The 14,220-nt window shown below is 36.7% G+C and overlaps 2 protein-coding genes across 2 annotated transcripts; one reads left to right on the top strand and one right to left on the bottom strand.

Moving 5' to 3' along the window:
• Positions 1-1,484: 1,484 nt before the first annotated feature.
• Positions 1,485-8,819, top strand: LOC108994652. Its single transcript, XM_018969950.2, has 10 exons — positions 1,485-2,262; positions 2,758-2,888; positions 2,995-3,057; positions 3,204-3,293; positions 3,581-3,746; positions 4,191-4,380; positions 5,653-6,488; positions 6,828-7,442; positions 7,528-7,593; positions 8,371-8,819. Exons 1-10 carry the CDS (start codon positions 1,693-1,695, stop codon positions 8,476-8,478), a joined length of 2,835 nt encoding a protein of 944 aa, XP_018825495.1. The 5' UTR covers positions 1,485-1,692; the 3' UTR covers positions 8,479-8,819.
• Positions 8,820-9,764: 945 nt separating this feature from the next.
• LOC108994661 (RNA-binding protein Y14-like) lies at positions 9,765-13,667 on the bottom strand. Its single transcript, XM_018969964.2, has 4 exons — positions 13,207-13,667; positions 11,762-11,898; positions 10,944-11,098; positions 9,765-10,069 (listed from the first exon to the last, which is right to left on the bottom strand). The coding sequence occupies exons 1-4, from the start codon at positions 13,487-13,489 to the stop codon at positions 10,024-10,026; spliced, it is 621 nt and encodes a 206-aa protein (XP_018825509.1). The 5' UTR covers positions 13,490-13,667; the 3' UTR covers positions 9,765-10,023.
• Positions 13,668-14,220: the final 553 nt, after the last annotated feature.

Here is a 14,220-nt window from a genome sequence, read left to right as displayed (position 1 = left end):
GATATCGGAGGCCGGATTCAGATTCCGAAAATCATATAATAGTACTATATATTTCAATATATTGTTAGTCTAATTTGTATTTTAGGGTCAAAATACAATTTAATCCTTTTTATTAACAAAAAATAGTCCGTATCTTCAAACACAACAAAAATTGTATAAAATAAACCCACAAACTGATATGGTTTCATAGAATCCGTTAGATCTATTTTATGATAAAAATAACTTTACAATCTAGCATATCACATTAAGCCACATCAGTTTGTGAGTTTATTTTTATGTAATCATTTTGTGTCTAAACTATTTTCCTAATATAATATATACAGAACACATGAATATTCCCTTAATTATGTCTAAATCAATTAAAAAGAAAAAAAGAATCTTGAGAACCACATAAAAAATGAAGATTCTCTCAGCTAGCCGATCGATGTGGCTGACCCCAAGAAGATTCCAATGAGCTAGCTGCATTATTATCTTACGTGGGTCCTCATGTTTTGGCAACCTCTAAACTGAGATGGAAAGAACCCATTGATTGTATTAAAAAATTGACACCATCAAGGAACACTTGCTAACCAAATTGATTATTAGGCAGTAGCCACTCATATATGGTAGATGACAGATCTGCAATGCCACACACTGAATATTCTCCATTAATTTGAATAGATGAACATGCAAATACTTTTTTTATACACACAAAACACTTAAATACAAACCCATATATATAAATAACTCCCACTTGTGATGTCTCTTTCATTTACTAATGGATTTATTCAGAAAAATCAGTGCCATCTTACCTCAGCTGAGATCAATACTGCAGATTGTGAAGTCAATTATATCGATATATATAGGACGTGTTTAATTAGCCCACAGACTACTGTGTTAAGGTGCCAAGGACCCACACTCGACAGGTGGGGATGATTGTGTGCAATAACGTCCAATCATATATCAATACATTCAATGTTTGCTGATTGGACATGGTCATCTTGATTAGAAATTCATCTCATTGTATCATGAAGCCTGTGTTGATGGTCATATGTGGGTCATGGTGGTTGATGATCATATGCGGGCCATGTTTTCAATAGGAATTCACCTGCATGCAACACATGGAATAGTACTTAAGCTATTCATCTAGATGGACAGTGCAGGAATCAAGGATCAACTAGATAAATCAATAAATTATGGACATAAAGTCATTAGAATTAGGTGAGAAAAGAAGTACCAGATTACTACCAGTTCCAAGAAATAAGAAGCAAACACAACTCTAGATAGCAGAAAGGGTGTTCAGCCACCTTACCTAGAAGACTTTACTGCTTTGTTATAATATCAGGTTTGACAAATACAGGAGGCTTTGATGCAAAGTAGTTAGGAGCAGTTAATGTTTGAGTACCTGTATCTGCACTAACTACCCATCTTCAGCCTTCCCAGATGGACCCCAAAAGCTTCCTTTTCCTATATATTTCTGTCTCTTAGCCCTAGAATAGAAAGGCCATGAAGATTGAAGAGAGAGCTTTGTCCTTCCAAAAGGGATAGTTCTTTGAGCAATATGGTACAGCCTTTTTCTGCTATGGTCCATATGGGGCACCACAAACTTGGGATACAAACCAGCCAAACTTTTCCCTGATAAAATCTACATTTCTTTATTCTACCGAAGTGTTTCTGTTATGTCTGGCCCTCTCCGGGTTCTCCAGCGCCAGCATGTCCTTGTTCTATTCCATATTTTTCACGGTGGTCCTTCTGCCAGGGAGATGGTTTCTGTTGCTTGCTCATGATTCATGGTGCCCACATCATTTTGTTCAGCAAACCAATCGACAATTCCAGCAGAAAACGGATAGGTTCTGGGAGTATAACGAGCAGACCAACAGTTGGGTTGAAGTAGAATTACCGTATGATCTAATCTCTTGTCTAAATGATAACTGTACGAAAGTGGGCTCCCTTAGTCGAACAACAAAGAAAAGTGAGGATCACATGCAAAGAGAATATGATCCTGTAGAAAGAGAGAGTTTGAAAAAGAAGGATGGCCAGGGAGGAGTGGAGGACAGTCCTGATACGGTTCTGCCTCTGAGAAAGAGAATTTCATTGACTAAAATGTCTGATGAATCGATTTGGGTCACTGGTGAAAGTGGCTCCATCTATGAGAGGTTTTGGAATGGAGTGCAGTGGGTGATTGCTCCCCATGATTTACCAGTATTCGCAGGTCATGCAATCTCTGTTTTTATTGTCAATCAGACAATTCTTGCACTATCAGAAGCAGGAATTCTGTATCAGGTACTATAAAGTGAACAAGTTGTCTCAAAAGTTTTTTTCAGATAACATGCTATGGTATTGATTCATAATTCTTGAATCTTCACGGATAAACATCTGATTCTTTTTCATTGGCTATCCTTTTTTTTTTTTTTTTTCTTGGAAGGGAGGACGAGTGTATTTTCAAGTATACAGAATTGATTATATAATACTTAAAAGCAGAAATTTCCCCTTGCATGTGTGTTCTTCGAATTGAAAGGCATACCAGACTGATTATCAGTGATCATCTGACTTGCTAACTATTTTATATGGAAGTTTCCGATTGAAATAGGAAGGGAGGACTGAAAGTCAGAATTGATTATATAATACTTAAAAGCCCCCTTGATGTTAATTGAATCTAAAATCATCTGACTTGCTAAATTCTGGCACTTTGACTCGGACCTAAAAGACAGTCTGCTGGATGGAATAGCTAGAATCATTGTTTCTTGCACCAGTTGATTTACACTTTTTCATTTTCAGTTGCAGCTCAGCGAGAGTTCACAGCCAGTTTGGTTAGAGCTTATACCAAGACCGAATCAAAAAACAGGTACAGAAGAGGAGCAAAGTTCTGCCATGTTAATAAAGTCTGGTGCTGTGTCACATGATGGAGTGTAAGTACATCAATTTGTAGTTTCAAATTTACATCACATAATTCTGTTACTGCAAGAAACTTGTCTGACTCTACAAATAACTCTCGTCTTTGCTAATGCCTGGCAGTAGAGTTTATTTCTGCACAAGGAAGGGGGCATTGATAGAACTAAGTGAGGTTGAGCCTCCAAGGTAAGACTTAAAGTAGATATGACTAGAAGCCATTAGAACTAACATTAACACAGTAAAAATTTAAATTTCAGTGTCTATTTATAATGTAGATTCCGATGGGGAGACTCTAATTTCACTTGGACGTTTGTGCTATAAACGTTCAACAGATGGGTTTATCATGGCAGACCACCTGGTGCAAATGTTGCAGCAATAGCTGATGCTTCTGCTATCAGAATAGAAGTAGTTTATACCATAAGGTGTGATCTCTATCTCTATCTCACTCCCGTGTACCTGCTTTGCATACACAGATTATCAATATGACATTGAATTCAACAATCTCAATCCCGATCACATGTCCTTAACTAATTGAAGCATCATTGTAGCCAAGATCAATATTGTAACAGTCGCAGTATGAAAGTAGGCCAGCAAAAGACCACAAATGAAATTGTGAAGTTACCAATATTACAAAGAAGTGAAAAGAACAATGGCATCATCAGAGTGCTTTATTATCATATCGAGCTAAACATTTCGCTGTATAATGCAGTTCTATAGGAGATCTTTATGAATATGATAGAAGCTCAAAACCGTCATGGAAGAAGCATATATGGAGAGAAGGAACAGGACAAGATGCTTCTCTGATTCCATCAATGGGGTGCACTTTACATGGCCTGACTGGAGATCACTCTATATCTCTCTTTCTTTTAACCAAGGTACTTTTTCTGCAAGTATCTATAAAACAATGCATATATCTATAACAAATAGTGATGATCTAAATTAGAGTGTACAGAAAGTGAAAACTATTAGGATGATCTGAAGAATGGTTGAAGAAAAACAATTCGGGAATAAATCAACAATCGTTTCAGTAAAAGAAATTTTTTAACATTGGTGGAATCCTCAAAATTTTGAAGATACAAAATTTTTTGTAATTTGCTAAAGAACTTGGGATGCAATGGATTACTTCCACTGCACTACAAACAAAGAATCCTCTGTTTTAATAAAGCTGGAGAATCTTGTCTTCTAGTATCTTTTATATCTATCAAGCTTTTATTTATTTACATGCATGGATCTAACCTTACATCTTCTGAGATTGTTTTTTCATCTTACTTTTTCTTTTCAAATTTCATATTACATCATGAGATTTTGCATTTATATAGGGTGGTAGATTGATAGAGAGACGACTACACCAAAGGAAGTGGAAATGGGTAGTCCATGGAAGTCCAAAAGATGAGCATCTGACAGCTATCACACCAGTTCTGCAAGAAGAGCTAAATGAAAAATTATTCTCATTGTTTCTCGCCACATCTACTGGATTCATTTATGAATATCGAATACCAAAACAGTCAGGTAGGCCTTGTGAAGAAACTAATTATGCTAGTTCTATTAATTAATTTACCTTTAGAAGCAGTTCCTGATTTGAATCTTTCAGGTTCATGCATATTCTCTTGAAAGGGTTTGCTTACCACCTTTAGCATTCACTGAAAGTTATAATTCAAATTGCATATTTACACTTTCACACACTAAAACATTGAGAACAATAAGAAGTTCAAGAAAATTTCCTTCAAAAAACCACCAAATACTTTTGATCAAGAAACCGTTTTTTTACACAGAAGTAGTTAAACTTCTTCTGAAATAACTGGTAGGAAAAGCATATGCAGCCTTCCATTTTAGAAAATCTAAGATTGTCCATCTGAGATTGCGAGGAGGGAATACAGAAAAATTAGTCGTAAGGTAATTTGCATGCTATCTCGGTAGTTATAAGAGCCATAAACAAAGAAATAAAGGAATATGAGCATAAAAATGCCTAAAATCTCGAGTGTCCTTGAAGAGATATTCATAATTGAAGTTAGCTTTCGCACATGGATCAATATTTATGCACTTGTTCCTTGATGCAGAAATAATTTGAAGGGAGGAAAGAAACTAGAAACCAAGGAACTTATACGGGAAAATGATGAGTTGGAAGGCGCTAATTACACAGAATAATCAAAGCATAAAACGACAGGGGGTTGGAGTGTGAAAGAATCACAACTCAGTTTCATGAGATTTTTTAAATAAAAGGATTGACTCAGTTCTTACTGTGAAATAAACTTTGATGACCTCACTCACCTTAGAATTGACTGCTCAATCATTAGCATAATTCATCAAAACAAAAAGATTCAATTCCTACACTCAGTCATAGATATATTCAAAGCTTAGTAACTTTCAATCCTCATTATAGTAATCCTCTTTCCTTTTTAAGTCTTAAAATAAAGTTACAATACTTGTGCCAAAATTGAAAATTTGCGCCTGAGTTAAATTATATGCGACTTAACAGTGCATCTTCTACCTTCATTATTTCCTTCAAGCTTAGTATCCTTTAAGTGTTTTAATTCTCAAAGCCATTCACAAAACAATGACAAACAGTGATAAACATGAAGAATATCAGATCATATACCCTCCTAGTTGCACTTCATATAACAGGCTGCTAATCGTGTTAAAAACAAAAAGTTATTAAACAAGCCTCCTGTATGAGTTAGGCCCTTAAGATGCATATGAATTATTGTTTGCTAAAGGAGCACCCAATTGATTTTCTGGAAAACTCAAAGTATTCATCCTGATGTAAACTTCACATGAAAACAGGTATTGCTCAAGAGAACCAAATTCCAGATGCATGGGTGAGTCATATGCATCCCCCATACGCAAAAGCCGCAAGAGGTATTGCTGGACTACAATTTCATGTTGGCAGGATGGTATTTCCACTAGATGATGGAAGACTTGCAGAACTGCATCTACCAGGCTTAGGTGGTGAAAGTACAGGGCCAAATCAACAAGTTAATGTCCGAAGAAAAGCATCAACCAAATATATATGGTCATTAATAGACGCCCCAGAGAGTGAAGGATGGAATTCTGAGTATTGCACAGAAGAACGTGGACCCACAAATTGCATCCTTGGTTCAAAAGACGAGCTCAATGGTATAGGAACATTGCGATCAATGACAAGAAGGCGGAAGGGAAGCCAAGAACAAGCTTATATACCGCCAGGTGCCTCAGGTGGTGGCCGAATGATATCTACTGAAGAATCTAGTTCCCAAGATAATTGGATCACCACAAACTTTCGTCTAAGACTGATGCATGGAGGTAGATCATTTTTCCTAATAGCAGATGCTGGTTTGACCTTTGAGTATCTATATACTGAAAATGTATGGCTTTGGCTGAGACATGACCACACAACTGCTATCAAAGGTGCACTAGGAAACTACAATGGAAGTTTATATGTTGTTGACACATACGGAAGTTTGCTTATTAGGGAAAGAAGCAGCAATGAGCTGACATGGATAAATTGCACTGCATTGACGAAAGGAAGGCAAGTTACTGCAGGCCCTCCATGGGATGGAATGCCAGGTAAAGCTATGAGAGTTACAACAGAAGATGCACTCTTCTTTGTGAGCAAAACTGGAAGATTACTACAGTTCACAGTAAGTTACAAGAACCATATAGAATATAATTTAGTCCACTAGTGAAAATAAAATTGTACAATTACTGACAATGCTTCTCCCATTTTAGCATATCAGCTCTTTAGAACATTATAATAATCTAAGAATTACATAAATTTTCTTATTGTGCCATTAGGGCAAACAAGTTTTGGAAGTTGTATCCAGAGACATTAATGTAGCATAGTAAAAGTAATTGGAAAGCTGTTTCTTACTACTCTAAACATAGTGTTCCCAGCTGCATAAGCCTAAAACATTGACCATGACTCCCCAAATGATATCACAGAAGGAGACTGACTGATCATAACCCAATTTTTTCTGTAGGTTGCCCTGAGGAAGTTTAAATGGAAAGACTGCCGAAACCCTCCAAACAGTAAAATTGCAACTATAGTAGATCAGGAAATGTTCAGGGAAAATGTGGTGTTCGTATTAGGAAGGAATGGTCGGCTGTATCAGTACAACAAAGTGACTGAATTGTGGCATGAGCATTACCAGTCTCAGCATTTGGTTCTATCAAAATTGCCTGGAACTGCTATGAGGCCATCTTTACCTTCACTTACAGGCTCAATTTTCATGCTTTCAGAAGATGGTGGACTAGTTGAATATCACTGGAACACATTGGATGGGTGGAATTGGGTGGAACATGGAACTCCATATAAGGGAGTGACCTTGGTTGGCTCACCAGGCCCATGCTTTGATGGTAATAAACTGTTTTCGATTGGCTCAGATGGAAAAGTATATCTGAGATATATGGATGAAATGACATGGAAATGGAAGAGTTGTGGGTTTCCGTACATGGGAAATACAATTGTTGAAAATCAAAGACAAGACAAAGAAAGGGAGACGAAAGAAGAAATTTGTGTTGACAAAGATTTTGCAGCTAGCTTGCAGATGAATTCAGAACCCTTACATGATCTTAGTGAAAACTGTGACCCCAAGGTATGCCCAACTGCACTAATGGCTAGTATATCTTTAAGAAGCAATATAAACTGGGAGAATTCTAAACTTTTAAATATATATGCAGGTGGCCTCAACACGACCAATACCATTTTCTGAAGATTCCGTCATCTTTGAACTACGAGATGGCAGAGTAAGCAATCACTACATTAATCTGCTAATACTTAGCTCATGGTGAATCGAAGTGACATCAGACGTTCAGTTTAGTCCAATTCCTGCAGGAGGGGTTGTCAGTTCTGCACGTACATAGATATAACATCTTTTACATTATAATCATATGTCATGCACCTCTATGAGATTGAACAGGCGACCTTCTATCCCTCGTATACTGGGGCAGAGGATGTCAGCTGGTCCCAAAACAACTGGGACCCCTCAGGATCAACTTAGTGATTCAATTCAATCATTGAAATGTACCTAGTATCATACCCTTAGATCCTAAGCATCCATGTCTTCTCTAGCCACCTCAACCCACAACTATTGTTCTTGCTTTTTTTTTTTTTTTTACCTTACCACCTCAACCCGATTCAAGTCACTCCTCAATAATGATTCTCAGAAAAACAAAAGTCACTCCTCATTAATGGTGCATTTAAAATTCTTGAAATTGACATTTCTTTTCATTGCCATCCAGCTTAATTTGGTTACACTAAATTCTTTCGGAGATGCTATCTCCTTGCTTCTGAACATCCCACGAATTGAAGTAATATGCACTTCTCCGCTTCATGAATTATCTCTTCATTAAATATTGATACTCTTTTATGTACATTTCATGTTCCTTTTAAGTTGTTGTCAGCTTCCATATTTTCAACAGACTTTCTGCCTATGACGTCTCTCATAAAAACATTGAAACCACAACCTGAAAAAGATCGAATGAAATAAGAATATTGCTAACATTGCCATGATGTCATTGCAGCTTGCAGAATTGCAACGAACAGAAAGCACAGATTGGTTTTGGTCTCGGACAATTGGCACTCCAACAAGCGCCTGCATAGCAAATTACTGGACTGCTTTGGCATCATAAAGCAGAACCCACTCTTTTTTTTTGTTAATGAAGCACATAAAGGTACAAACAATAGATTTTTAGTGTCATTCAGTTAACATAGAAGAGAAGTTGCAAACAAGCAGTATACCTTTCTCTTAACTTTGACAAAGGAGGAGGTGTGGATTGAGGAAACTTATAGTCACTTGCTCTACTATGTAAAAAAGTAAAGAAATACAAGGATGTATGCCACTCATGAATAAATTGACAAGTAGAAAATGCACTTGTTAAATAAATAAATAAAGGCATTTTCATTGTACTTATCGTGAAAAAATACCGAGTGAAAAGGGCCCCAAATTCAAAACTCTGCATGTCCTTTATGTTTGACCAGATGCAAACTGGTTGTTGATTGTGAAATCATCATTTGTCTCAAAATTTAAGTTTATGGAAAGAGATAAATTTTATTATTTATTTTATATCTTAATACTCCCCCTCACATGTGGACTAGGCTCCTTCTTAATGAGTGGTCCAACACGTGAAATATTTAATTAATTGGAGTAGAGTGTAGAGTCAGGATTCGAACTCAGTACCCCTGCTCTGATACCATATAAAATCACCACTTGTCTCAAAAGTCTTAACATGAAGAAATTCATGAATCTAACTCATCTCATAAAACCGATTCTACAAAAAATAATTATTTGTTCTTTATAAACATGTCTAAGTCTTTATCCACAATCAATATAAAATTATTCCTCACCATAGATGTCTGCCCAACATTCAAGATTCATTCAAAACATCTCCAAAATAGTAGACGAACATATAAACGAATTTGAATGTTCCAGAAAAGCAGGAAATACTTAATTTTTCTGCAGTTTTTCATAAATTTTCCAAGATTAATTTTGAACTCCATACAAGTAATTAGTTTTAGATTCCATATTTTTCCCGTACTTGGAATTTTATTCTAAACGTAAATGGGTAGTAATTAAGGGATTCATATTGTTCGGAATTCAATTTCACAAAGACAAAAAAGTTAGCCATCTTATGAAGTAGATTATCAAGAAAAAGTACAGGAAACAGAAATTGTTCTTCGACATCAAGGCATATTTAGGTCGGTTTGAATACAAAAAGTGTTTCATCTTATCATTACAATTTTTTTAAATTCTCACATAAAATATAATAAACAATTTAATTTTTTCAAATCTTAAAGCAATAATAATATTAAAAAATAATATTCTTACAATATACTTGGGTGAAAAAATGACCAACCCCTCACCCTTTTTTTTTTTTTTTTGGGTTGTTTAAAATTGAATATCCAGATATTCCCTGAGGAAACAACAGCAGGAACAGCAAGGCAATTTTATAAAACACAGATCGCCAAAATTCGTAAATAAGGTAAACCATCACTTAAAATTCCATACAAGTGAGTAGAAACGTGAGAGGTACTCGATCGACAGATTAAAAAAAAAAAAAAAATCTAGTTAATCAAAGCAGCAACTGCAATCTTTCATTACTGATAACCAGCACAAACGTCGGGTCCCCGCCACATTAGATATTTCATGCGCCATCACAATGGAACAACACGTCACACTAGTATCTCCTCCTTGGACTCCTTGAGCGACGTTCTCGCTGTGGCCTGAAACAAAGATAGCGAGGTTAAAATCATTTGGCAAGAGATCTAAATGCCTTGCTTGAATTTGACTCAGAGACAGTAAGTAGGTAGGGTTGCAGGATGTCACCCACTCCCAGTTTCAAATGACTCAAAAATAGTCAAAAGAGTTGCAAGTATACAAGATATAAATCTCATGTAAAAGAAAACAAAACCATAATGCACTAAACCCCCATTCATTTTTCCACCATCTAAGTCAGTTGAGCAAACTGTGCGCTCCCTATCCCTCTTCAGGGGTATTTTACCAATAGGTTGTATAGGAATTGGACAATTACATTTGCTCAATACCTAGCTGAAAACTCTTCTGTTCTCTTAATTACTTCACAAGCAGAGCAACCTTTTTTATTCCAAATGAACTTTTAAAGCTTAGATCAAATTATGCATTGTCCAACCTAAAAATGATTTCTTTCATCACTAGAGAAAAGCAACGTGGAAATTCTAAGTTTATAGTGGCCTTCATCACTTGGATGGTAAATTAGGAAACAAAATAAAGAAAAGTTTATATATTAAATCAGAAATTCCAACTTCAGTCCACAAAAAATTCCTTCATTGACTAATAAGTGAGACTTGAGGAGAAATTTGCATTACCAGGAAGATAAGACGCTTAACATTTATCTTCTTTTTTATAACGCTAAACCCTCCACTTTCTCTATATAACCATAATGCAATAAACATATCCATTTGTTTTATCTTATTCTCCCAAAATCTCCTAGATGCATTTTAATTGTTACCAAATGGGCTCCCCTCCTTTAATTAAAATTCCGTGTATTGCTTTCCTTATATAAAAATAGAGCACTTAATTTCCCAAAAAAAAAAAAATCATAATTGTATGCATGCTAACCTTGTATTCTTTCTTTTCATTGCTCCATTAACCGAGGATCCACTACTGAAGGCCCAGTCAACGCTGAGAGTTTGTGTAAGAAATTCTGCACCGTTCATTGAGGATATCGCACTCTGTGCTTCCTCAAAGTTCTCATACTCAATCAGGGCATATCCCTTGTAAAAGGGAAAGGTTTCAAATTACCAGGATGATTAGAAATGTATAACAACCAGAGAGAAATAAAAACAACTATCATTCTTCTTCCCTACTTGAACAATCAGTAACTAGATCAGTCTTTGCCCTATATTCAGAGCCACCCAACTCAACTCAATTACCTTCATTATTAGTTTCCAAAAAATATTCAAGCGCTAGAAATAGTAGAATGACCCTACAACATTTATTAACTGTTGAAAAATGTATACTTATTAAACTGAGCCATATAAGAACATCTTATATACAATAGTTTCTGGCATTAGAAAGGAAGACCATATGGTAGGTAGTTAAGAGAATGCCTCCACAATCATAATAATGATCTTGTAAAGAATTTTCTTTAAACATTCATTAGGTATTGCAGATGGCTGTCATGCCGTATTATGATATTATTCACATTCAAAGGAGAACATTTAACATGTTTCAAAAAACTCAACCTACTTAATTTTCATTCTGACCTATAATCCTCTTTTGATTAGTACTTTGACCTATTATCATAAATAAAGTAAAGCTTCCTATGGTACAAAACGGTAGCAAACTTGCATGTCTTAGCATAAAAGAGTGGTAACCACTAACCATCATCATTGTCATTCATTAAAAATAAAAAATAAAAGTAACTTAAAGCTTACCTTGACAAACCCAGTGCGACGATCAAGATTTAAATGCAAATTCTTAATCTCCCCAAACTCACCAAAGGAATTTTGCAGATCATCCTCTTGTGCCTCTTCATGCACTCCACTGACCAAAATAATCCATCCTTCAATGGCTGCAAATATGAAGCAGGAAATTTTTATTTTCTTTTGTCAGAGAAGTGAAAAAAGATCTGTATTCAAGGACAAACTCCCTCATAACCATTACATTCCCTCAATTAAAGTGTTCTAAACTACAAAACTCTTTAAACGCAGCAAGTTAAGCCTGACTTTAAAAAAGAAAAAAGAAACACAAAATCAAAGTAGATCTAACTTGGTATTTATTCTTGTTAGAGATCTGTAAGGAGAATAAAAAGAAAAAAATTTTAGAGAAGCTCTAAAGGTTTTGTTCCTGCAATTGCAAGACTCTATGCTGACAAAAGAGCAGTGACTAATTGTTGATTCATATGAATCAAACAGTCGAGAAGAAAATTGTCCAGAAGGGAAAAACATATCCAATCAGGTAGCAGAGTCGTAAATTATATCTAGATAAAACATAAAAATGGCCAGCCTCAAGAAAATCCTAAGCAAATCAAATGACAAAAGACAGAAGCATCAGCCAGCTTTGAACATCAACAAACTTGACTAGAGTATATGACGCAAATCTTACAAGGTACATATGATTGACCATGATCTCTCTTATCTTGACAATGATAAATTCTAAGTCGGCCATTCCCCACTACCATTTATGTCAAACATTTATCCATATTGAACGCTGACCAAGCTTAACTAGACCAAATATCAAACTCCTCAACTCTCAAACACTTGCAGGAAATGGAAAATTGGCAATAGTACAAGAAAATGCCATGTAAACCACAAGTCAGCTAATATACTAACGAACCAAAAGGCTATCAAGCCTGGTATACGATAATGTCCTAAATCGCATTAGATGTGACCCCTCAAAGATTACAAAATTTCAAAACTTTGAAACATCTCAGCCAAGATGGCATTCGTTCCAAATCAATTTCAGATCTATGCTCAAATCTAATGAAAGAATCACCCATAAGGATAGGACCGTTTATAGAAAAAGAGTTATCCCACTAGTCCTCAACGCATTATTCTTATTATCTCTCAAGGAACGAAGTTAGCATTTGTTTGTTTGGAGAAACCCAGGTCGAGGAAATATTTTCCACCAAAACAGCAAAATTCATGTGGTATCCAACCATTTCAACAGAAACACAAGGGTACGACACAAATTTCACAGGCAACCAATCATTTATCTTAAAATAATTTCAGGCGAAAACAAACACAACTTTGATCCCCAAACTCATTATATCCCAACGAATACTGCTAAAACCCTAGAATAACTAGGAAAGCATGAACACAATCAGAAATCGCAATTAAAAAAAAAGCTCAAACTGAAGAGGGTATGGAAGGGAACTAACATCGCTGGGGACCAGGGCCTTCGGGAGACCTGAGGGAGTCGAAGTTGGAGGCGGCGAGGCGGGTGGAGCGGTCGGGGACGTCGGGATGGTCGTCGCGAAAGCCACGGCCCTTGGTCTTCCTCGCAACGGCAGAAGAGGAGGCGCCGCCAGTGATGGCGGACTTGAGCTTGGGGAGTGGGGCCCTCGGCGAGGCAGGGGCGGCGTCTACGCCCCCGTCCTCGTCCATGAGGTCGTCGTCCTCCGGCTCGAAGTCCACGGCCTCCACCTCCGCTGCGCTCGCCATAAGGAAGAAGATTTATTTTCCCCTGCGCGTGTAGCTCTCTCTCTCTCTCGCTCACCCACTGGTAGGAAACGTTCAGAGGTGCGTCGGGTGGTTGATGATTGCGGAGTCGTGGGACCTGTGGAAAGCTCTGGTCTATGCCTTTATATGTTCTATCCCGATCTGATTTTATGTAGGATTTTTAAGGGGTTTAGGTCCTTTTGGTTTGGAATTGCGACCTTATTTCTTTCTTGAGAAATTCTATTTGTAACCGGCTAGGGGAACTGCGGGGAAACCGCGTCCCACGTGGCCAAATAGAAACGACGACGTTTCTTCTATTCTTCGTCTTCCCCTTCTTCCCCTTTTTTCTCATTTCAGAATCACAGTTACCAACCTCATAGTTCTCACTTCTCCATTTGGATAAACCCCAAAATCATTGAAAATTTTTGCAAAGAACTGCATGATTTTGACAAGAATATCATTACTTTACCACTGCCAATTGATCCATCAAAAGTAAACAACAAGCTTCTTCCAAAATCGCAAACCCAAAATCGCAGCTTTTCTTTTAGACCCAGACCAGACGCGATACTTATTCTAAAAGCGGAGGATAGGAGTTCTGAAATCTGACTTTCTTAATCGCAGACCCAACATTTCAGACCTATCCTCTGCTTTTATACGTTTATTTTCTACTCTCTTTTTGTAGTGCTGAACGGTTTTCGTTTCCATTTCTAGACTTTTTGAGCTCTGGTTCCTTC

Source organism: Juglans regia, chromosome 14 (genome assembly GCF_001411555.2).
Source record: "Juglans regia cultivar Chandler chromosome 14, Walnut 2.0, whole genome shotgun sequence".
Lineage (NCBI taxonomy): Eukaryota > Viridiplantae > Streptophyta > Magnoliopsida > Fagales > Juglandaceae > Juglans > Juglans regia.
This window is presented reverse-complemented; position numbering and strand designations above follow the sequence as displayed.

Bases quoted from the DNA above. Each gene is read 5' to 3' on its own strand.
- LOC108994661 (XM_018969964.2), bottom strand. From the start codon at position 13,489: ATGGCGAGCGCAGCGGAGGTGGAGGCCGTGGACTTCGAGCCGGAGGAC. The intron at 11,899-13,206 runs GTTAGTTCCCTT...TCATATTTGCAG, and splicing joins AGGCCCTGGTCCCCAGCGAT to CCATTGAAGGATGGATTATT. The intron at 11,099-11,761 runs GTAAGCTTTAAG...CCCTTTTACAAG, and splicing joins GTCGCACTGGGTTTGTCAAG to GGATATGCCCTGATTGAGTA.
- LOC108994652 (XM_018969950.2), top strand. From the start codon at position 1,693: ATGTCCTTGTTCTATTCCATATTTTTCACGGTGGTCCTTCTGCCAGGG. The intron at 7,443-7,527 runs GTATGCCCAACT...ATATATATGCAG, and splicing joins GTGAAAACTGTGACCCCAAG to GTGGCCTCAACACGACCAAT. The intron at 7,594-8,370 runs GTAAGCAATCAC...ATGTCATTGCAG, and splicing joins TTGAACTACGAGATGGCAGA to CTTGCAGAATTGCAACGAAC.